General features: G+C 41.8%; 1 protein-coding gene across 1 annotated transcript in view; it reads right to left on the bottom strand.

Moving 5' to 3' along the window:
* kcnh3 (potassium voltage-gated channel, subfamily H (eag-related), member 3) overlaps nucleotides 1–27,749 on the bottom strand; it is a gene marked incomplete at its 3' end in the record, with an annotated part of 104,288 nt that overhangs the window by 12,308 nt on the left and 64,231 nt on the right. Inside the window, exons 2-10 of the mRNA XM_079170618.1 lie at nucleotides 23,708–23,941; nucleotides 18,633–18,767; nucleotides 13,606–13,745; nucleotides 11,916–12,174; nucleotides 10,656–10,813; nucleotides 9,807–10,008; nucleotides 4,423–4,797; nucleotides 845–1,044; nucleotides 318–567 (exon numbers count right to left, since the gene is read on the bottom strand). Coding sequence (XP_079026744.1) covers nucleotides 318–567; nucleotides 845–1,044; nucleotides 4,423–4,797; nucleotides 9,807–10,008; nucleotides 10,656–10,813; nucleotides 11,916–12,174; nucleotides 13,606–13,745; nucleotides 18,633–18,767; nucleotides 23,708–23,941 — 1,953 coding nt within the window. The remainder of the gene's footprint in view (nucleotides 1–317; nucleotides 568–844; nucleotides 1,045–4,422; nucleotides 4,798–9,806; nucleotides 10,009–10,655; nucleotides 10,814–11,915; nucleotides 12,175–13,605; nucleotides 13,746–18,632; nucleotides 18,768–23,707; nucleotides 23,942–27,749) is intronic.

The raw sequence follows: 27,749 nt of genomic DNA, 5'->3' as shown, positions 1-27,749 counted from the left end.
TTTAGCTCTGAAGAACCCCCCCCCCATAATAAATGGTTATAAATAGAAGGAAATTAATAGAAAAATGAAGCAAAACATCTACAAAACACTCTGTTCCTCTCAAGCACACATTCTTATTGGTTACACTTACTGCACAGTATTCTAATGTCTCTGCTAAGTATTTTACTTAAATACAATCTTACCAAACAGCTGCTTGTGTCCCTCTTTTATCTTTTATTTTTAGGGGTGCACTGAACACTGTAACCATGCCAAAGGGAAAATCTGCCCTTTTGTGGATCCACATGACTGTGAACGTTTCTCATCTTCCTGTGACTTACCCAGTATGGCCAGCACGGTGTTGTCTTTCAGGACCTCCATGGACCCCGAGCAGACGAAGTAGATGGCCTGCAGGGCGTCTCCCTGCCGGATGAGGAACTCGCCCGGAGCGCAGAAGGAGGTCTTGATGATGAGGGAGAGGGAGCGCAGGCAGCCCCGGCTGGCCGACTCGAACAGGGGCAGCTGGAGCAGCTCCTTGTTCAGGTGCATGGCGATGTCGGCCCTCAGCTCGTCTGGGAAGTCCTTCAGTAGCTGTCAAGCAAGAGGCGGTTCACACTTAACAGATGTTCTGAGACTCGAATGAATTATTATAAAAATTCATTATTCTATTGCTGTCCAGTACGATAGACTTCAGCCAACAGCAGAGCTACGAGTGCGAAAATAGACAACAACGAAACCGAGAAAAATTGTTGACCCATAATCTAGTAAACTTTGATTTGTAAGTGTTCATTTTAAAGTACAGAGAGAGATAGAGCAAGACCTGGGCTCTGGGTTACATGAGGAGGATGTAAGCCTGCTCTCTCCTCACCTCACTGACGTCTATGCCGTTGTTGACCGACCAGGTGGTCTGGAAACACTCCAGCATGCGCTGCTCCAAGGCCTTGGGCAGCCGATGGACCCGGATGAAGTCCTTCAGGTCCTTGGTGCGGGTGTGGTAGAGCGAGCGGCGCGAGTACATCCTCTGGATGATGGCCGTCACGTTACCAAACACCACTGCATGCATCAGCGCTGGAGAGGAGAAAAAGGTTGTGTGTTTTCAGTATATGATCAAGATTTAATTACAGAGTTGTATGATTGGCTTTTATCTGGATGGCTCTGGAAAATCCCATAATGCTTCTGCACATCTTCATAGGACGTCTTTATAAGCCCCAAGAAGTTAAAGAGCACGGGGCTTTAAAGGACTTAGCTGCTCTAACACCACTGCAGAGCACTGCCACAAGTGGATTACTGCTTTCATGAAAAGGAAGTGACACACTACTGAAAGTAAAAGAATCCCCATGCTGAATAAATATGTTATTGCTAGTGAGAAAAACACCATAAAAACAACTAAATTATCATTAAAAAAAAGCAGCTCTAATCCCAGTATGCAAACACATCTAACCAGCCCTTATAACGTACCTTTCGGACTGAACCGCAGAGCTGTTTCTCTCCCTAAATTAAATTCTTGCCCAAGTAGAAAAGCTGCTGAAACAGCGCTCAGTCCACAGGACACTTACACAGTCCACTGACACCCTGACTAATGACATCATTTTGGGATGACTGCTCCTGCAGGCAGAGTGACCCACCTCTGATTTAGCAAAACTCTGGAGTTAGGACGTATAAATATCTTTCAGTTAGAGCTTAAAGGCACACAGAACAGAACAATTGAGAGAGGTTAATGAAGCCAGAGCCTGCTATCTTTACTCTCTCTGTGTGTTTTACTCGCATCTCTGTGGATGCAAGTTTATTAAAAATCAATGCAACACAAAAAACACCTACTCCAAAAAAACCCAAATTGAATTAAAGGATGAGGATAGCTTTTCTTACCGCCAACGTGTCCCATAAAACGACCAAACCAACAACCAAGCTCATCTTTTCTTTCTGAAGATGTGTCTTCACTTTTTGTTGTTATTTTTGGGGGTTTTAGGGTTTTGTAAAAAAAAAAAGAAAAGTGATGCGCCTTTCAGCCGTCAATAACATAACTGTTTAATTGGTCACTCTGGATTAATTGAAAACATCTTTCTTAGGAGGTGAGATTCTGTTTAGGGCAGGAATATTTACTTGAATTGTACAGCACTGAGTTTGTAACTGTACGGAATGTATGTGTTATGAATAAAATTACTAAAAAAACAACAACAAGTGCAGTTGGATTTTAACACAGCTGTTGTCCTTATGAATGGCGTTTTCCATCGAGGTGGAGGAAAAGTAGTTAAGAAAAGACATTAAGACGTCATATTTTCGACTATTCCACCACAGCCTTGGTTTTATTCTGTAATGTTCAGTTTTGCTTTGTCTGCACGAACTATGAATAAAGATTAATTCAAGTTCCTGTGGCCTGCAGTCTCCTGCATTTGGGTCCACCTGCTATACTCTTCATGAAAGAAAAATGGTTTAAAATATACAGTTTCATTTTTAAAAACTAATTTCCAAACACAGCTGAGTACTGCAGCTTTTAGCAACTGTAGAAAGCAGGAACTCGCACATTTGTTGGAAACCATGGATCAATACATATCTGATGCTCTACCAAGACAGCGCATGTGAAGCTGAATCAAATCAGCTGGGATTAAAAAAATAATATTATAAATTCCAGCACACCCAGTATTAGCCTTGTAACACTAAAGTTTAATAGGGTTTTAATTAGCATCTTTCAAAAGGAAAATAGCAGATTTTATTATTCTATCAAGCAGGAAATGCCGAGCACGGACAGAAGTCATTGTGATTTGTTACCTAAACGTGGACATTTACAGCCCACCCAAGGTGCACCGGGGCCCGAGACATCCTCACACATCAGTGGGTCCTCAGGCTATAAATCTTGGCATTTCTCTCACCAAGTAACCTTTCCATTTATTTCTCAATTCTTCTTTTATTGCTTTGTTCCAGAACATTCAGCTCTCGTCACTATGGATCGGCTCATTAAAAATAAGGCTTAAAGTTTTAAAACTCCGTCCACAAACAGGACAGTTAAGAGGACTGGTAAATATACTGCGCTGAAGTATTTAAGGAAGTACTTTTCGGTGATTAGAGACACTCGTTGACATTTCACAAGGCGCCGCTCAAATGGCTCAGCTGAAAAATAAATAACACATTATTTTGTTTGTACTTTGTTCAGCAGCACTGTGGAAAAGTTCAGTCTAGTCTCGTTAATCACGTCGGAGAGCAAACTCAAAGGACAGATGGTGCACGAGTCATTTTAAGAGTTTGGAACATGTGATGAGCTTATCCTCTCTCTGTTTGTCCTGTTACTGTTGGTGATATTTGAGTGTTTAAAGATAAAAAATAAGGGATTTATAAGGTATTGTTGTTATTGTTTTGTATTGTTGTCTTCAATGATGTTTTTAATATGAATAGTCTGTCAGGTCTGCAGCTTTAAATGCAGTACGTATGTAGTTAAATGCCCTTTTCCAATTTTTTCCAATGAATCTTGTGATCTTCAGTGGACGAACAGAAGTTCTGTGACAAAATTCAAGTATTTCATCCCTTCTGGATGTTATCAAGACAAAACTGTATTAGCTGATTTGAAATAAAACCCCATTATTAAATGGTATGGAAAACATTATCATCAGCTTTTTTGTAAAATGTGCTGAAATGTACTATTTTCCACTAAACTACAACAGCAAAGCTGCATTTTAGTGATGGACAATCAATCTATAGTAAATCCATTTTGATACATCCTGGTAACAAATAAACAAGCACACAGCCGAACATGTAATGAAACCCCTCAATCAAGAAACAAGGGACTAATGAGACACTGAATGGATGGGTTTGCATACAAGAGTGTGTGTCGGTACATCTATTGTACAAATTGTGCTCGTCTGTGTGTCGATGTCTCACTGGTTCCAGACAATGAGCTGAGTGAGTACTTAAGAGGAGGAGAAGAAGAAGAGCGTCGCGCCACGAGAGGAAACACTGACATGCACGCAAAGTAGGGATGCACCGATATCGGGCCGATACCGACTATCGCTGACAAATGGGGCCGATCGATTCAATTCAATGTCCTTGTTGACTTTACAGAGGAGCATCCTGACTGTAAACACGACAAACATGGGCATGGGATGTGCACGGCTCAGGACAGGAGTGCTCTGCAGCGGATAGTTAAAACCACCCAGACATCATTGGTACCCATCTACCGAGCATCAGATATTGGTGACGAGAGGTGCCTGCGAAGAGCCCAAAGGATATTGGAAGACAAAACCCACCCAGAGACCGCCTGTTCACACTGCCGCCATCTTTAGACAACAAGTCTACATCCCAGTCTCTTCTGGACAGTGAGGCATACAGCTTATTAACTAAACCCTAATATCGGTACTCGGTATCGGCCGATACCCAAAGCCCTGGTATCGGTGTTGGGACTGAAAAAGTCAGATGTGTGCATCCCTAAAAAGTGGAACTAAAACACATGTTTCTCACCTCCTATGAGCATGGTGCAGATGGAGAAGATCTTCTCTGAGTCCGTGTTGGCCGACACATTTCCAAATCCCACACTGGTGAGACTGCTCAGAGCAAAGTAGAGTGACGTCACATAGCTGCTACGCATCGACGGGCCGCCGCCCAGCACCCCAAAGCTCCCGCCGCCGGCTCCCGTCCCCGCCACGGCGTCGCCTCCGGACACGTTTCCATAATATTGGCTGGAGTTCCAGGAGCCCTGCCCTCCGACCTCTGACCCCGACACGTTCCACTGGCTGCTGTTGGCCGGGAAGCTGCTGACCGTGACGGGGACAGACGACGTCAGGGCGGGCAGGAAGTAGGGGGTCCCCAGACGCTTGGCCAGCTCATGGAGCCAACCTATGAGAGAGAAATGAAATGACAGTTACCTGAGATAAAATTAAATAGTTTTACAATATAACAAGCACAAAACTAGACCTTCTTCATCTCCAACTGTACACAAAATTCCTGCTAAAGCTCCATTAGAGCTGAATATTTACTGAACTGTCCACCTCTCAGTTATCGGCATCCGTTGGTGAAAAGTAACGGAGTACATTAACTCAAGGACGGTTCTTAAGTACCATTTTAAAGCACTTTTTTTATGGGACTTTATTCTGCTACTCTACGACATCTCAAGGGAGAAATATTGTACATTTTACTTCACTAAATGCATTTAACAGCTGCAGCTACTTTTGATTTGACATTTTAAAACATACGATAAACCAATAAAATATGATATAATATGACATAATTATATATTAAAGGTCCTGTATAACCACAAAGGCGTTTTTGTGGCTGATTAGAGCTGCTCATGTTGGAGGTAAGTAAAGATTTACAAGAGGTCACCAATAACAATGATAATGCTGTAATGTGCCACACAAGAGAATAACTTGCGTGCTCATTATATCATCTTGTGTGCACTCGATTTCTCAGAATCCTTTCGGACCTTTGGGGCCATGCTGCATAATGAGTACTTTTACCTTTGATAGTTTAGATGCATTTTGCAGGTACTTTGCATGTACTTTTACTCAAGTAGAATATTGACTGACTGACTTTGTATTTGTAGCAGTATTTTAATCTTGTTGTACTGCTGTGTTTACTTAATAAAATGATCGGAGTGGTTATTCCTTGTAGGCATCTACAGTTCTGTGGTGAGGGTCTGGTTCTGCTAGAGAACCCAGACATTAAGTCACCGGGAACATGTACATCCAGTTCTGTCTAAAGCCTATCTTACACAAATACATACGTTTCATCTTGTAAACAAAATGTATTAAAGTTAACTTTTTTGTTAAAACAAATATCAACGTAACAATTCAGCTGCAGAGGAAATAAAGAAGAAAAAAAGATGGCCAAGGAAGGAATAACAAAGGCAGAAAGTAAGAAGAGAGGAAGGATGAATTATTGAAAAACTGTTTGTGAGTGGATGAGCGGTGAAACCCATCTGAGCCGCCGAGAGCAGAATCAAAACAGAAAGACGGCAAGGGAGGGAATATGAATAATACAATATGGATGCACCCATTCGTTGATCTCCGGCATCACACACTTCTACAGACCGGCAGCTTTGACCTTGTGTGTGTGTGTGTGTGTGTGTGTGTGTGTGAGTGTGTGTTCTCTCAGATAGTGAGACCAGCCTGCCAGCATAAATAAGCAGAAGTGACAATCGAGCAGTGAGCAGAGTCCCAGTGAAGCAGCTAAACTAACAACATTAGAGGATTTAACACCTGAGTAGTTTCCTAAATACTTTGTCATTAGCACACAACTTAACCTCCACCTTCCTGAGGAAATGTGGACCTGCTAAGCCGTTATATTGCAATCAGGCATGTCCGTGCCTGGAGATCAGAATATATTAAAAAAATAAACTACAAAGAATCTATTTTATCTTGTACATAAGGGAACGTGAAGGGCATTACTGATGTTATGGAAAGGGCCGCGCTATGACAGAGTGTGCCGGTCTGGAGACAGACGTTGAAATGAAGGAAAGGTTTTCTATGATTTGACTTGATGTGAATGAGTGAACTCATCATGCTCAGCCTTCATCTGCTCCCTTTAGTGGCAGTTTATAACAGCCAAAAATGGCAAAGTGTAACCGGGAACTTTCTGTTTATTTCTTGTTGGTGGAAAACTGTTGACAAGAGTTTCTCTGCCTCTGTCCGAGGTGCTGACTTCTGGTCTAGAGCTGACTGGACTCACATGTGAGCTGTCTGTGGTCCTGAAAAATGCATCACGGTATAAAGTGCATAGTAATAGCTAAGAGTGCTGCATGCACTGTGAAGTCTCGCAGGATTTTATTGGCCTTCTGAGGGATGCCATGATGACATGATGTACTGGTAACTTCACGTAGGTTCTTCTGTATCTAGGAAGTGAGTGACTGCTTACAAAAAAATATAAAAAAGTAGCAAAACTCTCTTTTCGTGGACGTTGACACCATTCTCACTGTTCAGTCAATCACAACCAATGATTCTATTGAGGAAACAGAGATTCCAGCATGGAGGAAGATCATGTTGTATCATATTAGCTATGACGTACCTTCCAGGTTTGTATATAAGAGGCATGGTTTGCAGTGAGGCTGGAGTCAAATGGGACAAATGCGTCTCTCAACTAAACTTTGCTAAACTGTCCGGTTAGCGACCCATCTTTCAAATCCGTAGTTAGCTAGCATTATCGACAAACTCGCCAGCCACAATGGCTCACAGCTACACCTGCAAATAGTCACCACATCACCAAGCTTCTTGCTCCACCGATATTAAGAGAACAGGTGTGACATGGCACGTTGACTTTCTGACATCCCAGTGCCATCAATACTCACTTGAGAACTAAATGTGTATTAATCCACAGATGAAAATGATCTCCTTTCCTTTCGTAAAGGATGCTCCAGTGTTCCCTATGCTAAAGGAGATAAGAAAGGAAGCATGAAGGCATCTTTCCTTAGCATTTAGAGAATTCGACCAGCTATTATCACGGCTGCTAATTAATACCTTTAGGTCATTTCTCTCAGTTAGGAACTTTCCTGAGCAAAAAACAAACAAACTATTGGATGCAGCCAAAGTCTGTCCATGGTTTGTTTTGACAACAAGGAAAGGATAGTATAACGACAGCAGATGCAGTTCCTCTGGGGGATGCTAGAAGTATTATTTTTCTTCGAATGTGTGGTTTTCAAAGTGAAGATATAAAAAATTAAAGGAGTGTACTGTATATTTAGGGTTGTTTGTGCTTGACTGACAGCAGTGGTAGTCGGCGCCTGCTTGCCCCTCTAAGGCCGACAGAGCTGTTGTTAAAATCTGGATTTTCTGGCTCTCAAAAACTTGCATGACGAATAGTAAATCCAAAGATCCCTTTAGAAACCTACAGTACGCATGACAACATGTAATATAACCACTTTATGTGCATTTCTTTATCTTTTTTATCTGTCCAGCTCAGTAGACTGCGTCTTGTGTGGCGTCTTCAGCTCCATGAGGGACTGTGACGGAGGCCATGGCTCCACTGCCCCTCAATTACCGATAGCCCTGCAGACACAACTGTACCTCTCCCAAGTGCTAGCCAATTGAGCAGTTAAACCGATGTCCGTGCCGATATCAGACCTTTATTGTGAATCTCAGTTCACAGAAAGGTCACACTGGTCTTTGCTGTCCCCTGGATTCCCCGTCTGTCTGAATAGGAAATCGAGGGAACGCTGACATGCATTGACTGCTGTCTTTCTGTCATTATGTGGTTCGCTGAAAGGATAATGATAGGTGGTTTGGGACAAATCAATGTGAGAGAAAGAGAGATGGAGGGAGGGAGGGAGGGAGGGAGAGCGGGACAGCGAGGGAGAGAAAACGAGGGGAAGTAAACATCTCGTTATGTGTCCCTGAGTCGAGTCCATAGCTTCGAAAACACGCTCATTGCGGTTTACTATTTGACTCGACATCGTGTTGAAGCTTCGGTAGAATAAAATAAAAGCCTCTTGTTGATCTTCGCCCCCTTAGCTCCCTTGGAAACTGCCCATCTGTTTCTACAGGATTATCAGACTGTATGCCATGAGTTTCATGTCACCTGCAGGATTTGAGATTATCCAGCAAGAGATGATTGGGGAATATCAACAAAGCTGCGTCTTATCAAAAGCATCGGCTGTGTTGAAAATCCAGACTCTTGGGGGTCGTGCTTTTGCATAAAGTGCTGCTGCTGCACCTTTGTTGCTGATGCAAAATTACTGACATCACTCTGCTGAGGAGTTTAAGTGTCATCTTAGATCTGTCTGTCAAGCAGGACGAGGGAGTGAATGCGCAAATGGTTTAAACTGAACTAGACAAGACTTTTTATGTAAGAATCTACACTTCTCATCACACTAAAACCACAGAGAGAGAGGGGCTGCAATAAGATAAGATCTCATTTAATCTGCATGTGGGAACACTAAAACTGTTTTCCTGGGGACGGAGTTTACAGTATAATTGAGAAGAGTGATGGAGTATCCAATCTTAGATTTGCTCAATTTGCCCAAATGAAATTCTGGTTTCTGGCTCTGACGGGATATTTACAGTACAGGCACAATTTTTAAGTGACAATTAAAAACTTGAACACTGAAAGCTCTCGACTCAGAGAGAATGGGTTTTTCCACTCCCACCCAGCAGACACTAAATATAAAGCTGAGGAGTGCACAGTTTACTGTAAATACCAAATAGGAACATTTCATTTGTCCGTGACAACATGGCAACAAGTGGACATTATTAAAGTAGCTTCACTGATTGAGATCCGTCTACAGTTCGTTTACATCCTTTATTAATCTAACCACCATGCTTTTGGGGTGTAGGAGGAAACCGGAGCACCTGGAGAAAGTCAATGCTATACTCCACAAAAAAAGTCCAAAACTGGCCGATGGGTTCGAACCCACAACCTTCTTACTGTGACTGAGGAGAGAGCATTAAACACAGCATGCAACACATAACAGTGTCAAAAACACAATTTAAAGATACGGTTCCTTAAAAATCCTGTGTTCAAACTTTTACTTGAATAAAAGTATTAGCAGCAAATTGTACTTCAAGTATTAAAAGCAAAAGTTACTAGTTTCTAATAATGTGAACCTCTGAAAGAGGCCAGTCAGCATTATATGAATGAATCCAGAATCTAAATCTGGTTTATTTGTCGAACTAAGTGCACTAAAAATGTGCAAAGATGTCCAAGAAATGTGCGCAGTACAAAGTACAAAAAGGACAGAATATGCAATGTACAGAGATAACAGCCTCAAATATTTTTTAACTACTCTTTATAAGAGTGCATGCATCACATTTACTATGAAACCACCAGTAGAGTAAATGTACCTTACAGCTATACTTAGGTGCAGCTCTTGAGTGAATGTCTTTCCCTGTGTGTGGGTGAAAATAGTGGGTACTGACCAATATCCCAGGAGCCAGGACTTTCGATCTCCTTGCGACCTATGAAGTACCAGACGCAGGCCATCCAGTGGGCCAGCAGGGCGAACATGGACATCAGCAGAGTGAGAACCACAGCGCTGTACTGGGAGTATCGCTCCAGCTTCTGCAGCAGCCGCAGCAGCCGAAGCAGCCGAACGGTCTTCAACAGGTGGACCCCAAAGTACTGCACAGACAGACACAGACCACATCGGTTCACACACACACACACACTCAGCCTCCAGTGTTTCCTACATTTAAAAAGGCACCGTTCTGCAAAAAGTTCAGTTATTTCATTCCTTTCATCATGTGCTATTAATGCTTTGTGAGTGGAGGTGCGGTTTTATTCAAAAGATAGATTCGTCATATGCTATTAAACATTTTTCCCCTCCAAATTAAAATTGAAATACTAATTTTGCATGCGTGTGAAGTAATTCAGCCCACAGTTTGAATCATTTTTTCGGATTCCGAGCATGGAAACAGAAATTAATGAGACCTGCAGTGTGTACACTGACACCAGATTGGCTCGGTCCCATTTGTTTGTCTGCTCAGCATCAGTTTGGATGAAATGTTGATCTAATAAATTCACCAGGAAGCCAACAGCATTATGCATTCATTTCCCTTTTTTTCTCCTAATTTGGCATGTTGCCATGGGTGTGTTAGCGTGGATAATGAATGCAGGAGAGTGTATGTCCACATTCAAGTGCTTTTCTTTCCTACAAAAAACAAACAGTGAATTAAGAGGCTTGATTTGTCACACACCTTGCTGATGTAAACACACACACACACACACACACACACACACACACACACACACACACAGAGGAGACTCACCACGCTGATGTTGAAAGCATACAGCAGGTCAAAGGGCAGGGCGGCAATGAGATCGACAAAGAGCCAGGTGGTGACGTAGTGAACGCAGATGGAGCGGGCGTCGTACACGACCTGACCCGACGTGCTCACAAAAGTAGTTCGAAAGTTGAGCAGTATGTCTGAAGAGGACGACAAGCACAGCAGAAGCTGACAGCAGGAAAGTACCACCGGGACAGTGACACATCACTGAAACACGAGGATGAATGACGTACAGTACAGAGCGATGGTTACTCAGTCAGTGCATCACACGCAAGTTTGATGATAACAGAGAAAAAGAGATATCAGCAATGCTTACGTAGAAAATCAAGTTTATATACTACATAAGTAATTATTTTCAAAGGGCAGTTTATAGATTAATTTATTACCTTCCAGGAAGAAACTGATTTCCATTTTTTTCAATGGAATATGAAACCCAATAGATACATATTCAAAGATCTCCTCCAGACTGCTTTGAATCATAATGTCTGTCTGATATGGTTTTTCCAATGACCTCGTTAACGTTTCTTAGATTTACATCTGTGAAGATGTAAGTATTTAAAACGAGGAACCGCTGGACACAAGACGTCTCCTACTTCACACGTGTGCTGAATTTGTTCAAGCTGAATATTGGAACAATATTAGTTTCCAAACTACTGTTATCGTGTTAAGCTGAGATTCAAGGTGACCAGAGACTGTTAGTTCTAACAAACAGGATATCCTTTAACTGTGGGTGGCTCGTATAATTTCATCGCAGAAGTTGGTTGATGCAGGGCTTGTGTTTCCATGAAGGCAAATTGTCCATTGAAGAGCCCTCGTACTACTCTCCCACGGTTAGATGGACAGCGGTGGGAACAACGAGGCCTGTTGTTTTCTAGGAAATGGGTTGGCAATGAGACTTAATGATCTGTTGTGAATGGCTCACATCCCTTCACTGCTGTGAATGCATCATTAAAAACTCCCAACTAAACTTTCATCATGATCGATGAGCCTCGTAGAGACGGGCTGTTTCATCGGCTTCTCTCCTGGGGCGATTGATAAATCGATGAACAAATAGCCGATCTTTTCAATTGTTAAGTCTTGTTCATTACCGAAGCGAGCGCTGGCGTTTGATTAAAGAAAGCGCTTATCGAACAAGTGTTAACATCAGTGCTCAGGTGTGTGTGTCTCATTTGCCGTAAAACGACTTCATCCGTCTCTATGCGTCGTGGGCGGACGTTTCACAGACGCACGACGTTCTCTCACCTAAAATAAACAGGATCTCTACGAGGATGTCGCTGACGCTGGGCGGGCTTCGCGGGGCAGTGCTGCTCCCTTCGTCCCGCCCTCCCACCACCGTGAAGCACACGTTGTAGGGCACGGTGACGGCCACGTAGAAGGTCGCCAGCAGAATCAGCCAATCCCAGCCGGCCTTGAAGGTTCCGTAGTGGAGCAGGATGAAGCGAGACTTCTGGATGGCTGCTACCTTGTACTCCGGGATCGGAGGCTTCGCCCCGAACATGTTCTGGATCGGACGACAGGGAGAGAGAGAGAGAGAGATAGATGTTAACACCACATTATGTTTACACTATTAGCTCTCTCAGCATTATTGTTTGCACTGTTAGCGCTGTTAGCACCTTTAGCTGCTAGCACAAAACATAGTTTTACGCTTGCAGTATTTTCACTGGTATATATAAAGTAAATCTGTATGTTATAAAAGGAATATATTGTTTTAATCTCATTTTCAGATAGATTTTGTGTCCTGATTTATCATGTTTTCTGCATGAGGACCCTGCTTACTGTAAACAAAGCTTACATTAATACTGTGAAGAACTAGATACATGTATTATTAATAATCAATAAACAATACAAAAAAACGGCTAAAACCCCCAAATACTGATACCTAAAAATACATAATCCCTCAATAAGTGGGCGTCAAACTTGCTGGATGGAAACTGCAAAGGTCTGCATGTTTGTTTTTATCACTGACATCAGCGAAATGCAGCTCTTTTACCCCAAAGTCAAACAGAAGTGAGCTCACTCCAGATGCCCTTCATACCATCTGTCTGGGTGTGTGTGTACTGCAGCAGATCTACAGACACACGCTGCGTCTTGCTGTTTGGTTTAAGACCAACCCTGTCGCATCTTGGGAAACAATTAAACAAACTCCATTGTATTGCAAAGAAGTAAATAACTTTGTATTCCATCTGGATAAAAGAGGCTTTGAAAAATCTGGATTCTTTGTTGTTGAACAACCTGTAGGGGTTTTTAAAAGTTGGCTCATACTATATTTATCCTTAGCTCTGCGACTTGAATGTAATCATTAGCGCAAAAGTCTCAAAAGTAAGAATTGATGATTACATGAGAGGCAGGCCGGGGCTAGTTTGGCATGCAATACATCTCACGGCAATCAAACGTCTTGAGACTATAATGGACCTGTGTAGTTGCTGAGCACAAAGTCAGTCGGGGGAATAGATTAAACCCTTTTTCATCAATCAGTGAAGACTACAGACTGTGTTTATAGATGGACGACGTGTCTCCACCTCCTCCCAAAGAGACCTCCAAAAAAGTTTGACTTCAGAGGAAAGAATTTAGATAAAATGATCCGGATCTTCCAACAATCTTCCTCATTATGGGGCCCATTGATCAAGCGCACTAGCGTTTCCTTGAAGCCCGCCTCCTAGCCCTCGGTCCAGCCTCGTTCTCACAACAGAGGAAGGAAAATAACTCTGGATTCGGCTATTAGTGCATTATACACATTTTAGCCAGAGTCTGTGCAGTAGTGATTTATTTGTTTAAGCTTGGCCCATGTCCAATCCGCTCACATGTAAAGGGGCGGGGCTTATGACTTCTACCGCAGCCAGCCACCAGGGGGGGGATCAAGATGTGTCGGCTTCACTTTTGTCGTCCATCTTTACATCCAGTCTACGCAGGAGACAAATGCGGAGACACTTACATTGTTGAGCTTCAGTTTGCTCTTGTCTTGTTTCTGCAGGTGTCCCGACAGGTGATAGAGAACAGCTCTGCTGCGCCGCCGGTTGGTGTTGAAGGCCGGAGGGCGGGTCACCTGATGCACCTCCAGACCCGTCTCCTCATCTGTAAAAGGAGAAGGGAACATGTCGAGCCACGTTCCAATTCACAACACCAGGTGAGAATTCGGCTCGAGGTCCGTGTCGATTGAAAACACTCTTGAGATAGCTGTTGAAGCACTAGAGACGGTGCTTAAATAACAGCTATCTTTCAGATAGTCAGAGAAAACATCACCTGCACCTTCTTACCTCAGCTTGTACCATGATGCCGTCTCAGTGAAGCAGCCTACAGTCTCACATGGGTAGACGATAGTTCTTAACTCCTCTGTGCCGGCTCTATACTCTGATGTACACATGCTGCTATCGACCTGCTGTCTGCCTTTGTGGCTCTTTATCAACTAAACAAGGTGTTCTTTAGGTAAAATTCAATGCTGGGCTGAGATCCAGATCTGTGTGTACAGATCCGAATCAATAATGATCTCAAACACCTCCTTCATGTCATCCTTTTTTGGTCATTTATTGAATAACGGAAGGTAAGACCAGCTAAGGTACAGAAGGAAATGGACACAAAGAAGTACAGCAGGTAGGTTAAGGGAGTTGTTTTCTGTTAAGCTATCGTCAAGGCGGAACATCTTCTCATGCGCTCTCCATTTCCTCTTTACATTTCCTCTTATGATTGTCCCTCTGTCTGTCTACAATATGATGCCATGCTTGGCAAGGCCTGTAACCAAATCATTTTCATATTCAGCCAGTAAATTTGATTTGTTCATCGTGTCTAGGGTGGATTTCAAACAGCTCAGATGGTGCAGCACAGAGAAACTAACCACTGGGACTCTTTCTGTCTCTTTGTATGTACTGTAAAAGTTGTCGGTTATTCACGAGACCACTAATATGAAGAGACATGCGGGATAAACACGGTGTGTATCGTCTTTTGCGATACAGCGTCTGAACCTGCGTCTGTTATGACGGATGTAGATTCAATGATCCTCTTTAAACGGGATAAAACTATGTACAACGTGGTGGCAAAGATAACAGCTTGTCTGCTGAACTACATTAAAGCAGAACGTTCTTACTACTTCAAAATTGTGTGAGATTCCAGGTTGAGTTTGCTAGCAGGTGTATTTCCAGGGAAACTGTACACCTTCAGCGATGATAAAATACAATAAAGTCAGAAGAAAAGTCCCCAAAATCCAGCTTTTCTGCCCGCGTTATCCAATCAACAACACAGTCTCTACAGAAAATGTTGAAATTGTACATTTCTGCAAACCACGGGATCCGTTGAATGTCTCTGTTTCTGAACCAAAAATACTTTAGAAGTCAGACGGTGGCTGCGGGTGCCGTGGTTTTGCCCTCTGCGGTGGCATTCAGGTAATTTGAAAACGTGAAAGGCGCTCCCAGACACTGTGGTTGGCTGTTTGGGCAAATGTAGAAACGTGGCGGACTCCATGAAGAGGACCTGCTCCTTACCGTAGCTATATCAAAAACACAACGATTCTTAGTTGGATATTCTATGCTTTAGAAAACACACATCGCGCTGCACTAAGTGCCAAAAGTGAGCCATTCAGTCAGCAGACTCCCACTGAGAAGCAGAAGCAGGTAATTGTTTGTGTCACATCATAAATGTCAAAGCCTTTACTTTCCCTCATTTCCTAGCTGTTTGTACCTTTTTGTTCTCACATCAATTCTTAGTTTTAGGTAATTATACCTGAATGAAAACATAGTTTTGAATATTATATTCCATTTCTGCGAATAGGTCACCTAAACAATGCTACACACTTATTGAGCTAAATAAGTTTATTTTTCTGAATTTATAAATCCATTGTGTAATGAAGTTCGTTAGCATAGCCGTTAGCATAGCCGTTCATTCACCCTGGTTTAGTCTGCTGGTGTAGTTGCCATGGCAACAAGTGCCAACTGATGTTAGCTTAGTTTAATAAAAAAAAGAGTAGCCATACTATTACAATTCGGCATTTTTTTACTAAACCAGTTACAACTACCAACAGTCATACCTTCAAGGACCTTAATGTATTGTTACATATTGTCAAATAACGACAAATAAAGGCTAAACTGCCGCGGCTCCTCTCACACGCACGGCAGCTGAGCTAGCAGCAGGAAGTGCCTCTACTAGCTGCCGCTGCCATATTTTGAGCCCTTTCTCGCGGACGCCATCGCAAGGATACTACGCTTCGTTCACAGTGATGTGTGGAAGTGCGAAACGTCAGATATTAAAGTGTAGTAGTTGAACGGCCCAATATGGCATAGTTTAGTGCTCTTTTACTGTGATTAGAGGCTAAAACAGCTTGCTAAACAGAATGTTGGTTTACTTGCAATCACGTGAATATGGTGTATAGAAAGTGTTGAATCATAATTCTCGTGGTGCCCACTTTACCTGAAGGCAACTTGGTTGAGGAAGTTCTTTGTTATGCTGTCACTCATGATGACACGCCCCTCTCAGTTGATACCACGCCCCCACGCTAGATCAGGGTCAAAAGTCTGAACTGAAAAAAAGATTTGAAACTGAAAAAAAAAAGATTTGAATCTGAAAAAAAGATTTGAAACCGAAAAAAAAGAGCAAGAGTGTGTGAGCAAGATCTTGCACATACCAGTGTGTGTCTGTTTGTATAGGAAGGTAGTATTTGCGAGTGTTTATGGGCTCAATTAAGTCTCTCTTTCCTCATTTTCTTCCATCATAAATGCATCCCGCGTCATTTTCTGTCCCTCACGTTTCCATCTGACCAACTGATTCTACGCTTTAGAAAATATACATCATGCTGCACTAAGTGCCAAAAGCAGGTAAGTGGGATTGATTGTGTCACTTCGTAAATGTCAAAGCCTTTACTTCCCCCCATTTTCTAGTTGTGTGTCACCTTTTTCCCCTCTTTCATTTGTTACATCAAGAAGTACCAGATTTAGCAGAAACCCTAAAGTTATGATAATGGCTATAGTCGTGTCGTATGAATCAGAAATAGAAGCCATTTAAATCCTCCTTTGTCTCTCTCTCTCTGCTTTCCTTTCCATCTGTTTTGCTGTTTGTCCTCTGTCCCCTGTGGTGTGTACAGCACTCCAAATCTGGTAGCTTCAATTTAAAATGTAATAACTCATGCGGTCTGTAAAACACAGCCAGAGTATATGAAAGCAGCCTTCAATCATTTTGGCTGTAAGGCAATGAGATATTCAGCCAAATGAGCGAGCCTGTGCAAGTGGGGGAAAATTGCTTAAGTGATTTCAAGCAGGTGCTCTTTCCCACCAGGAAGCAGTATAGACAGCCGCTCTGAAAGCCAATCAAAAACACTAAAACTTTAAACACTCCACTTCATCTTAAGAGTTTGGATAACTCTGCTTCTCTCACCGTCTCTCTACATTCAACTTCCAAACCCCCTGCAGTGAATTCAGCTGGCAACAAGATTTGGAAGTTTAAAAGTAAGATTTTTAATTTCTGTAATAGCTGTGCATTCAATGTTTGCAGTAAAACGGCTGCAGGCTTACAAAATACTGAATGCAGAGTTTTGCAACGCAGCGATTCAAGACTTCTAAAATCTGCTCTTCCGGCTTTGCATGCTGGGATTTCTCACTGTGTTTTCACAGGAGTACAAAGAAACAAACAGCTTGAAACCGCCTGAACATCTCCGGGCGAGAACTGATGGAGGGTCAATCAATAATGTGCGCTCCAAGAAAAATACAAGCAACACATTTGTAACTATACTTTATTTGTAAGATGTTATGTCAGGAAGGTGAACTGACTTTCGGGTCATTGAAAAAAAATAAATAAAAACTAATAGCGGAGAGAACCTGACCTGGATGAGGCTTCCTTCATAAATCCCACAGGTGCAGTATCCTCATGGGTCATATTTCACATTCAAGGCCTGCAGGTTAAAAGCTAAGCTTTCGAAGTGTTCAAAATTCCTTTTAATGATTGAAATCAAATAATGAAATAGACCGGGATCAAGTCCTCCAAATTAAAAGAGAAAAAATGATCCTCCACACCCACCAGAACGAAAGAAGCCCCCGTGTGATGGCAGGAATACCGTTCAAAGGCTCGCAGGCCTCAACCCCTACAGTATCTACACGGACTGTGTTGATCTGTGATAACATCAGCTGATCTCCTCTTTTGGACCCCATCATAGTTAACCACGGCGGCTCTTCACATGTCGTCTCGATGTCAGTAGAGTTTGCGTGTTCCTCTAATTACCTCACAAATACCGCCTGGTAATTTCATTTGTGACCAAGTATCTGCATTTATCACAAGCTGCAGGATGTTTGTGGTTCACCGTGTGCATGTTATTAGAGGCAGTCATTAATATTAGTGGATTATTCAAATTGACAGACACACTTATCTAATCAGGGTGAGATTTACACTGATGAAAATTGTTAATTGATGCTTGATTGTTGTTTGCTTGAAATTACAATAGCTGCGGTGGCACTTAATAGCTGAAAGGCAAAACGTTCTGCATGACGTCGCCTTCTCCAGGGGGGGAGGGGTAATTAAAATGATCTTGAAACCACGCAATGATTTAACGCTGAAGATTGTGAGGAAACCTGCTATCAGCTATTGTGAGACATGGAAACCACACCAGCTACCAACATGTAACACTGCTGACATATTGAAAATATAGAGAACATAGAGAGCATCTCCAACCACATTCAGTTTGAAGATTATTTGAATTTGTTGCTTCGAAAACACTATGAACTCTAGAGCGTGACCGCTCTTTCTTGACTTTGGGAACACTACTTCGACAACATATTCTTTACTCAAGGTCTATCCTACTGCAAAAGCATTTTTTCTCGAGCTTTCAACTGCATCGCATGGTCTTCTGCACAAAGAGAGTTGGCTCAGTCTCAGTCAGGGAAACCATGTGATGACAAAGACAAGGTTCACAGGAGATAAGACTCTGAGAAGCAGTTGAAAGCTCACTACCAGAACTGAGAGCAGGTGTTATTAAACATGTAAACTCACCTGTGTCAGGTCCGTGCTCAGGATCCTGGTCCTTCTTCTTGTCAGTGATGTCTTTGTGGGACACGAGGTACAGAACCACCTCGCCCTTTTCATTCTTAATGGGCACAATGTCCAGAAGACACCAGAACTGTGTTCCTGGAGAGAGAGAGAGAGAGAGAGAGAGAACACATATGTACATTAAATCCAATGACAGCCTACCAACCAAAGGCATGGCAGGTCTGTGAAGTTAAGAAGTCGACTTGTTGCAGCAGTGAGCGTCAATTTGTACCGTGTGAGTAAAGTGTGTGGGAGGAAGCTCGACCAACTGGCAGTGTGTGTGTTTGTGTCTGTAATGTCACCTTCTGTCCTGGAAGCTCACTTAATGTTCCTCTAGTCAAGATAATGTAAAGATGTGTCTCAGCAGGACAAGTCAACACATTAAAACACCCACCTGGAAGATCAGTGGTTTGTGTACGGTTCATTTTAAAGCTAGGGGCTGACAATGTTGAAAACTAGCAAAAGTCATTTAGATTTTAAAATTGTCCAACTGAAAAACCCAGCTCAGTATTGACACATCTTAAATGATTTGCTTATTACAGTCCTGCAACAACCCGAGATACCAAATGTTTCACTTTTTTTCTGTAAGAGCATTGTCTTTATTGATGTACGTAAAGAGAATTTAAACACAAAAAAACATAGAAATGAAATCCATCAGCACATATTTTGTGAGTCCTTCCTTTAGAATGGTTGATGTCATTGTGAGACGAGACGGAAGAAGTACTCAGATCTTGTAAAAAGTAACAAACAGCGGTGTAGCAAAACCTCTGTTACAACTCCTGCATTTAAAAAAGAAGTGCACCATAAATAGAAGTCATTATTGTGCAGAATAGCTCATTTCAAGAATGTTACGCAATATATTTCCGGATTCTAATAATTGATGCATTCATGTGTTCATCACTTTAATATTGCAGCTGCTGAGGGTGGAGCTCATTAGAACTACTTTACATACTGCTGGGTAGCCTTTGAATTTCCCCCTGGGATTAATAAAGTATAATCTTAAATAATACAGCACGATTGATTATTATTATTTTGTGTGATTAATAATAAATGTAGTGTGGAGTAAAAAGTACAATATTAGCCTCTGATATGTAGTGGAGTACTATAAAGTAGCAGATCATTTGAGGAAATACTCAAGTAATGTACTTGTACCTGAAAATTGTACACAAGAGTAAATGTACTTTTCAACTCCAAACCAATTGTCAGCATTAAACTGTTGAGAATGAGCCTCTATGGAAGATATATGTGAATGAGTGACAGTTATAAGGAAATGAGGCAGAGCTCTTATGTTTAAATCCCTGTAATTTAAAATAAAAAAGCACAGGAATACTCTGCTGTTTTTGTTTTGTTTGTCATGTTTTTTTCTTTCGTATCAAATGGGCTACAACTCAATTTCATCGTGCAACCACTTGTTGCATAACGACAGTTATTATCCTTGAATCCTTGAATTCGCTGCATGTTGGAACACTGAAAGAAACGTGAGGATGTGTCACTCAGCATCCCTCTCAATATCCCATGGTTTGGACATCTGTCACGAGGAGAAATGATTGGACGTGGCCAGTTCAGAGTCCATGTGTGACCGTTCCTTCATTACATTCAGGGATACCATGCGCCTGCAGCTATAATGAGACATGGGTTCACAGAGGCCCTTCAGCCTGGATGAAAAGCTGTTTTTCTTGTTCCATCTCTACCCTCAGAATTCACCGGAGCACCCGTGTGAGTGGTGCAGTGTGGAGCGGGAGATTGCAGGAAGTATAGATTCACTTTAAGTCCGTGCCTCAACTGTAAATTAGAATACCTCAGACAACACGTACACCTTGGATACGAGTCTTCTGCCTGGCAAAGGGAGCTTTTGTGCTCTGATTACATTTGCTACCACCACAGAACATGCGTCATTTAAGCCATCTGTCTTTGTGATGATACTACTAAGAGGAGTCCAGCAGATCTTTAGAATCTGAATGAAATTAGTGTTGGTGTTTTAAAGGCAGTTGTGTCCCATTAGTTGGTAAAAAGATATGATACAAAATGATTGTGTTCGTCAAAGGTTTGTTTAATCATTGGACTTTAACGAGTAATTTAACAGCAGGCTCAAAGCAGCGTTTTGCTGCCCTCTCTGGCTGAAAGCAGTGGAGGGAAGAACATTTACTCAGGTTCACTATAATTAAAAAAAATCATATCATTGAAATCATTGTCACACCAGCTTGGCGTATAACACCTTTTCTAAAAAGGATACAGCCGCCATTATTCTATTATCCTATAAAAAAAATCCGGTCACAAATATATAGAAATCGAATAAAATAGAAAAAAAATACTTTGTCTACAATTTGCATGCAATTAAAAAGGGTAAAATAAAACACAACACATCACATCCAGATAGGACACAGTAAAGCACACAATGTGCTCGACGGCGAGGACAGAATCAGGGTTAAATAAATAGTTATAAAATGCTGTGTGCTGAGGTAGCAAGCTGCACAGGGGCCTCTGTGCCTTTGCCCCGAGGGCAGTGGCTGATAGTGGTGATTTAATAGACGGCTACGGTCGCCTAAGCATTCGACCGCTTTGCCATGGTGATGGGACAGTGGGGTTTGCCTGCAGCCTGTACTTGGACTGCACCAGTTTTAACTACTTTGGAAAGCTTTGTCTTACTTTTTGACACTTTGCAAGGTTTAAAGTGAGTATACTTTCAACTAGGGATTGGTTCACTCTGTTTGAAGTGCATTGGCTGATTAATTCAATAAATAATTACAGATTTTATAAAACGTTACAGATTGCATTTTTTCAGTCACGGATTAGTACACATTTGATAAAACAGGTGAGGACAAAGTATGTGGGATTACGTCTAGTGTGTGTGTGTGTGTTCATGGTAATCATAGACTGTATATAAGAAGTGACAATATTTGGACTGTGAAGGAGTGACGCATACGGCTATACCCTGCTTTATGGTCTGTTTGACTCTAAATGAACCATAATTTACTAAACAAACATCATGTTGTGTTGAAGAAGACTTGAAGCTAGTAATTAAGACCATAAACTCATGTTTACAATGTTTACTGAGGAAATAAATCAAGTTAGTAGTAGAGTAATCCTCTCATAGACTTCTATACAACCAGACTTCTTTTTGAAATCGGAGGAGTCGCCTCCTGCTGGTCAGTAGAGAGAATTCCCCGTTAAGACACTTCTGCATTGACTTTACTTTTCAGACCCAGAGGTTGCCAGCTGACGGTATAAAACAGTGTGACTTATTGTTATTAAATAGTGTTTGGACAACAGAGGGCTCTATGGCACAGAGGAACAAGATATATCTGACTTTGATACACACACACACACACACACACACACACACACACACACACACACACACACACACACACACACACACACACACACACACACACACACACACACACACACACACACACAATCCTTGTTGTCTTCATCAATTCATCGCTGGTTTTGGCCTTTTCATGGGATTTGCTGACGTTAGAAAAAAAACGCAGAAAATCGCCAGCCTTGTCCTTTGAATAAGGTTATCAAGCGAGATAAGTAACCCCCTGCTGGCTGGTACATGAATGCATGAAATCAGGCTAAAACGAGCTGCGCAGGTTTTCCGTTACGCAGCTGTGATCTCTGACTCGCGTCCTTGTGGGCTGCATGTGGCACACTGCATACTGTTTCCTGCAACTGCGAGACTAATTGCCTCCAGGGGATCATGCAAGTAAATAATGCATCGAAACGAGCGAGACGACCAACTCAATAAAAACATCAGCCACATTGAAGCGGGATTTGTCCCTGTTTGACTTTAACGTGACGGTAAGCAATAGCGGTACTGAAACAACATGTACTGTCCTCCGCTCTGGATACAAAGATAAAGAATGGAAGGCTGTCTTTAATATATATTGATTCATTTATCATGTTATTATTAGAGCACAGCTTTATTATTATTGATGAGGTTATAACAGGGATTTAGTGAAGCTAATTTGTGATGCGCTTGTCATTCATTGGCTAGTTAGTTAGATTTGTATCTTCAATACGCCACACTGACAAGTATCAGCAGCACCATCATTGGGTCTTTTTTATTTTTCCGTAACTTTTTTTAATTTGTAATTCTTTCCTTCATTCATTTATTGGTCTGTAACTCGTGTTGATATGAATAGATTATGAGAATGTGCTCCGTGAACAAAATGCAATTTTGAAATCGTGCCCCAGGCTTTGATCTGAGGGAGGGAACTGGATATATATTTGTTTTTTTTCTTTCCCTCGCTCCCCCGAGGAACCGCTTAAATGCTAATGTGAGCTCATAGAGAGATGATAAAGAGCATGAAACACTTCTAATTTGTCTTTTGTGCGTTTGTGTTTCGGAGGAACACGCTTCTATAACCCCGTGTTGTTCTTTGTTAGAGGCTTATATCTCAGAGGAGCAGATGTGTCCACGTCGCCCTCCCTCTTTATTATTGATTAATAAAGAGGGGATAAATGAATTCTGTTGATGCTCTTCTTTCACAAACATCTTCTCTCTCAAGACTTTTTATTTTTCTGTCTGGCTGTCGCTCCCTTTCTCCTTTTTAAAATCCCTCCTCGGCTGACTGCTGGAGCATTGGAGTGGATTATTTGGTGGTGAAACACGCGCAGCAACCATTTCAAAAGCTCTTTTAAAAAATGTAATATACGCACGACTCAGTGATGCACACATTCATGCCCTCAGTCCACTTACACATATGAAGTCTGGCATAGCATTCCATCTACCGCATAACTATGTTCACCAGCAGGATTACTTACAGTCATACATGATTGTTTGGAATGGTGTTACTTTTCCCTCTTTATTTATCAGAGAAATCTGAGATTTGGACTTTCTATGATGCTTTTGTTAACAATGCATTGAAGACATAGTCATGATGCCTTATTATTTGCTCATAGCACTGTATAACTATAGTTATATATAACTAGATATGCTTTCAGCTGAAGTGATATAGAGCACTAATGGACACTGTAAGTTGAAAATCACATGGAACACAGACACAGTTTCCTTCCCGCCGTCTCACCTTCCTTCTTGTAGAACACCAACTCGGTCTTGAACTCCTTCCTCTCATCCAGGGCTCCTTGGATCTGCGCTGTCAACCGGTCGCTCGTTTCCGTGCCGTACAGGAAGTGGCAGGCGCAGCTCTTCTGCATGAGCTCGGCGCGGGCGTAACCGGTGAGCTCGCAGAAACCGTCGGAGCAGTAGACGATGGGGTAGAGCGACTGCACCTGGGCGTTTCCCAGGACAAAGTTGCTGTCTGCAAAGAGAGAAGAGAGGAATGAGGAATGTGTGATCAACACAGTTGTGAAAGGCCAACCACTGAAATAGTTAGTTGAATTCACTTGAGGCTTCAGCTACGCAACATCTGATTTGTGACTTGTGCTGGACCTCTAAGAGTGGACATTCTGCACGACATCAGATATGTTGTAGATCACACATGCATGTGTAAACACTGTTTTTAATCTGTTATTTCTAGTCAAAGTTTCTTGGATATAAAGACTTTTATAGTCCTGTCAGGTGTAAACGTCTGGTGGGAAAACAGTGAAAACTTCAAAGAATGTTTCAGTTTTAGTTAAATGAGAATTGAATCCAAAAAACGATCCAATCTTAATCTTTAAACCCTCAAAGTAAGACTCACAAGTAAGTAAGACAGTGAGGTAAACACTGTCAAGAGTCACAATAATCTTATGAGGTTTCATTATTTGATGCTGCCAATAGCATATCTGCCCTCCCTCAAGTAACACTGTGGTGTACAAGCAGGAACCCGGCGTGCTCCTCTGTTTACTTCTGTCTGTGTGTGTGTGTGTGCGCGCGCCAAGTGGAACATTTTGCCAGTGCATATTCAGTTAATGGCCCCGGGCATGTAGATGGGCGAACTCTCTAAAATGGACTATTTATTACTTTGTGCTCAGGCGTTCTCTTTCTGAAGGCCTTCGAGACCCCCGTATTGAATATTTTATGGCCTAACGCTGGTGTGTGTGTGTGTGTGTGTGTGCCTGGGTTGCCTACGAGCTCATTTGAGAGACAGCTCAACATGTTGTGGCGAGGGACTCAAATCAGAGAGAAAGGAACATAAGGAGGCTTGTTTTCTTGGACTGTTGTATTCGTATTAGTTTGTTTCTGTACTTTGGCTCTGGGTTATGCTCTTAGATGCTTGTTTAAAAAAGGAGATGCACTTATGACTTCTGGTGACTAGTAGTGCTCTTGAATACCTATGTTGAATAAACTTATTGTAAGTCGCTGTAATGTAATGTAATGTAATAAAAGAGGCTGGCTGTAGGCTGTGATGTTCATCTATCACCTTACATGTTGTAGTATGGGTGCAAACTAGCTTGTTTACGACTAATGATGCATTTGTGACAGTTTTAAGGTAAAAGTTGAGCTTGTTGTGTCTAACACTGGGTCACAATAACCATACTTATGTTTACAGGAATATAAAAAACAACACTGGGTCACATCACATTTTCTTGGATTCGATTGTTTTCTACTCGTGGGTGTTCGGTCAATTTTGATCCGGTGACTTTTAGTGTAGTTTCACATTCTAAAAAGTCTCAGAAATGCCCTAAAACAAACTGGGTGCTGCAGTTTTAAACAAGCAACAGTGCATTTGTTGGAGACTATTTGCAACTGCAGATTAATGTGCATATTTATACCAGCGGGACGGCGTCTTTGGGGTTCATGTCACCCAGGGCAACAGTCACTATACGTTTTTATTTTTGGACAACAATTACCTTTTTGGGACAGAGGAATGAGATGCATCAGGCTTTGGCTACACAGGCATGGTTGACAATATGAAAACAATGTATGTATATAGCACAAGGATTTTCTTTGTGTTACAGACCAAAGAGGAGGATTCAGTTAAATCAGAAGAAAAACAACAGTCACACATCTTTATGGCACTTTGGCATAAACTAGGACGGCATGCAGGAACACAGTCTAACTCAGGCTTCTAAAACGATCAAGCAGTCATTATTAGTTCTGTTTAGTCTTCCCCGTCTTAGTTTCTGTTGCCAGGATACAGTTCTCATGTACATCTTCCCCTAATGACTGCCCTGATCCATGTCTCTTTCTCTACCTAACTGTCACTGCACAGCTCTCTTTCTCCCTCTCTCATTTGTTAAATAGAAGTTCAGCTCCATCGTCTTTGATTGTTTCTCGTGGGTTCCTGCTCAGTCTTGCTCGGCTGCCTGCTTCCCGTCTCCCTGCTGCCTCAATTCTAAATTCAGAGTTGTTTTTAATGAATGTCTCGCTGTCTGTCTTCTGCAGTTATGTCACTTTTCTGTGAGGTCAAACGGGGCTGTCTGCGACTCAAATTACAAATGAGAGGTGCTGGATCTGACCGTCTGTGCAAGAATAGCTACTGTGAGTTAGCGCTGCAGGATTAGGGTCAAGCATAGCATAATAGATTGTTTTCAGTACTTAGATCACATTTATTAATCATGATTATTCATTGATTTGAAGGACAACATAATTTGATTGTACTTTCACATTTAAATGAACAGAACACTGCTTTCACATTGTGCTACATTCCTGTTAATATACTTGTTTTTTGCATAAAAAATAAGGTTCTGATTCACCTGAACACAGTGCATTTAACATACAGTGCAACACTCTTCTACTCTGGACTTCAGCCACAACATTCAGGAACGTTTTCTCACAGGCTGCCGCTGCAGGGCGAGTACGCATTGGCAAGACAGCTCCCCAAAAGTCAAGGCAAAACATCCCGATCAGCCAATAGTGGCTGGCTGGTATTTCTGGAAGCACTTGATTTGATACGCAGCAGACTCGTCGATCGTGTTCATAGAATTGTGGGAAGCCCAAATTGTGATCACGAATAATGTTCAATTCATTGTGCAGCCCTACTGTGTGTGTGTATCATACTCATTGCACTTCTGCCCCTGTATAGATGACAGATTGATTAACTAACTGATAAACACTTATGTAACCACGGATCAATTGCGCCTTAGTTTCGTTTGAGCTCAAATGTGTCTGTCACTTCTGCAACTGAATTAAAAAAATTCTCTGCCGACTGTAAAACGTTTTCATTCCGAGCTGCATGATGCGTCTCTGGACATCATGTCGATATTTAGGAAGTGTGGCAATTATTCATGTAGCAAAGACGTCCCTGCACCCAGAGTGCTGTCTGCGTAGCTCCTCCACAAATTCAATGCAAAATATGCTGCCAAAGCAACAGACACCCGATCCATTAGTTGAAGCTAGAGGCTGATTTTTAAATCGGCCTCCAGCTTTCTCTCTGTTGGTTTGTGAGATTTTCATTCCTTTCTTCTGTTGGTTATCGACTCCGATTGATTTGGGTTCAATAAGTCAGAACTGGAGTGGCTTGTAAGGAGGATTAAAAGGGAGGTCAGAGAGGACAGTGAAGCATCGGAAATACACAAAAGGGTGAGTACGTTTGCTGCCATTGATTTTTGTCTCCTTAGCAACTACAGGAGCCTGAGCTAATGTCAGTGCATCGAGATCGCCGGTGACTCACTCGTACCATCTTACTGGGCACGTCAGAAATATCGGAACTAAAATCTGATTTGGCTGAAGGCGCATGGAGCTAAAAATCAATGAATGTAGTCAATAAGCAAACATATAAAAGGTTACCGAGTAGTTTACTATGTTTTTTATCTTTATGTATTTTGTATGTTTTGTATAAAGAAAGCATGTATGAGGTACTGAAGTATTATAAACAACGAATAATGCATGAAACAATGTATGAATGTGGTAATAATCATAAAATACAAGTGCATATTCACATACAAAGGATATGTCGTAGGAGAAATCACACATTTGACAACTTATAAAACAGTTTTTTTCAAATTTGTAGGATAATAAAATAAATGTCTGTAGGCCTATCTGTGCTTGTGCAATTTCACAATATATTGTGCACTGTAATATAATAGTCACATGTACCTTTAAAATGCCGCCTGAAGCGCCACCTAACCCAGACAAATGACAAAGCTACAGCCCTGACTGGACATTAACGTGTGCTTCCAAGTCTCCAATCTCATCACTTTGTCACCAGAGTGATCCACGTCTTTCTTTGGGCAACGTCTGAC

Source organism: Pholis gunnellus (genome assembly GCF_910591455.1).
Source record: "Pholis gunnellus genome assembly, chromosome: 12".
Taxonomy (NCBI): Eukaryota; Metazoa; Chordata; class Actinopteri; order Perciformes; family Pholidae; genus Pholis; species Pholis gunnellus.
Note: the sequence above shows the minus strand (reverse complement) of the source record. Positions and strands in the feature narration are given on the sequence as shown.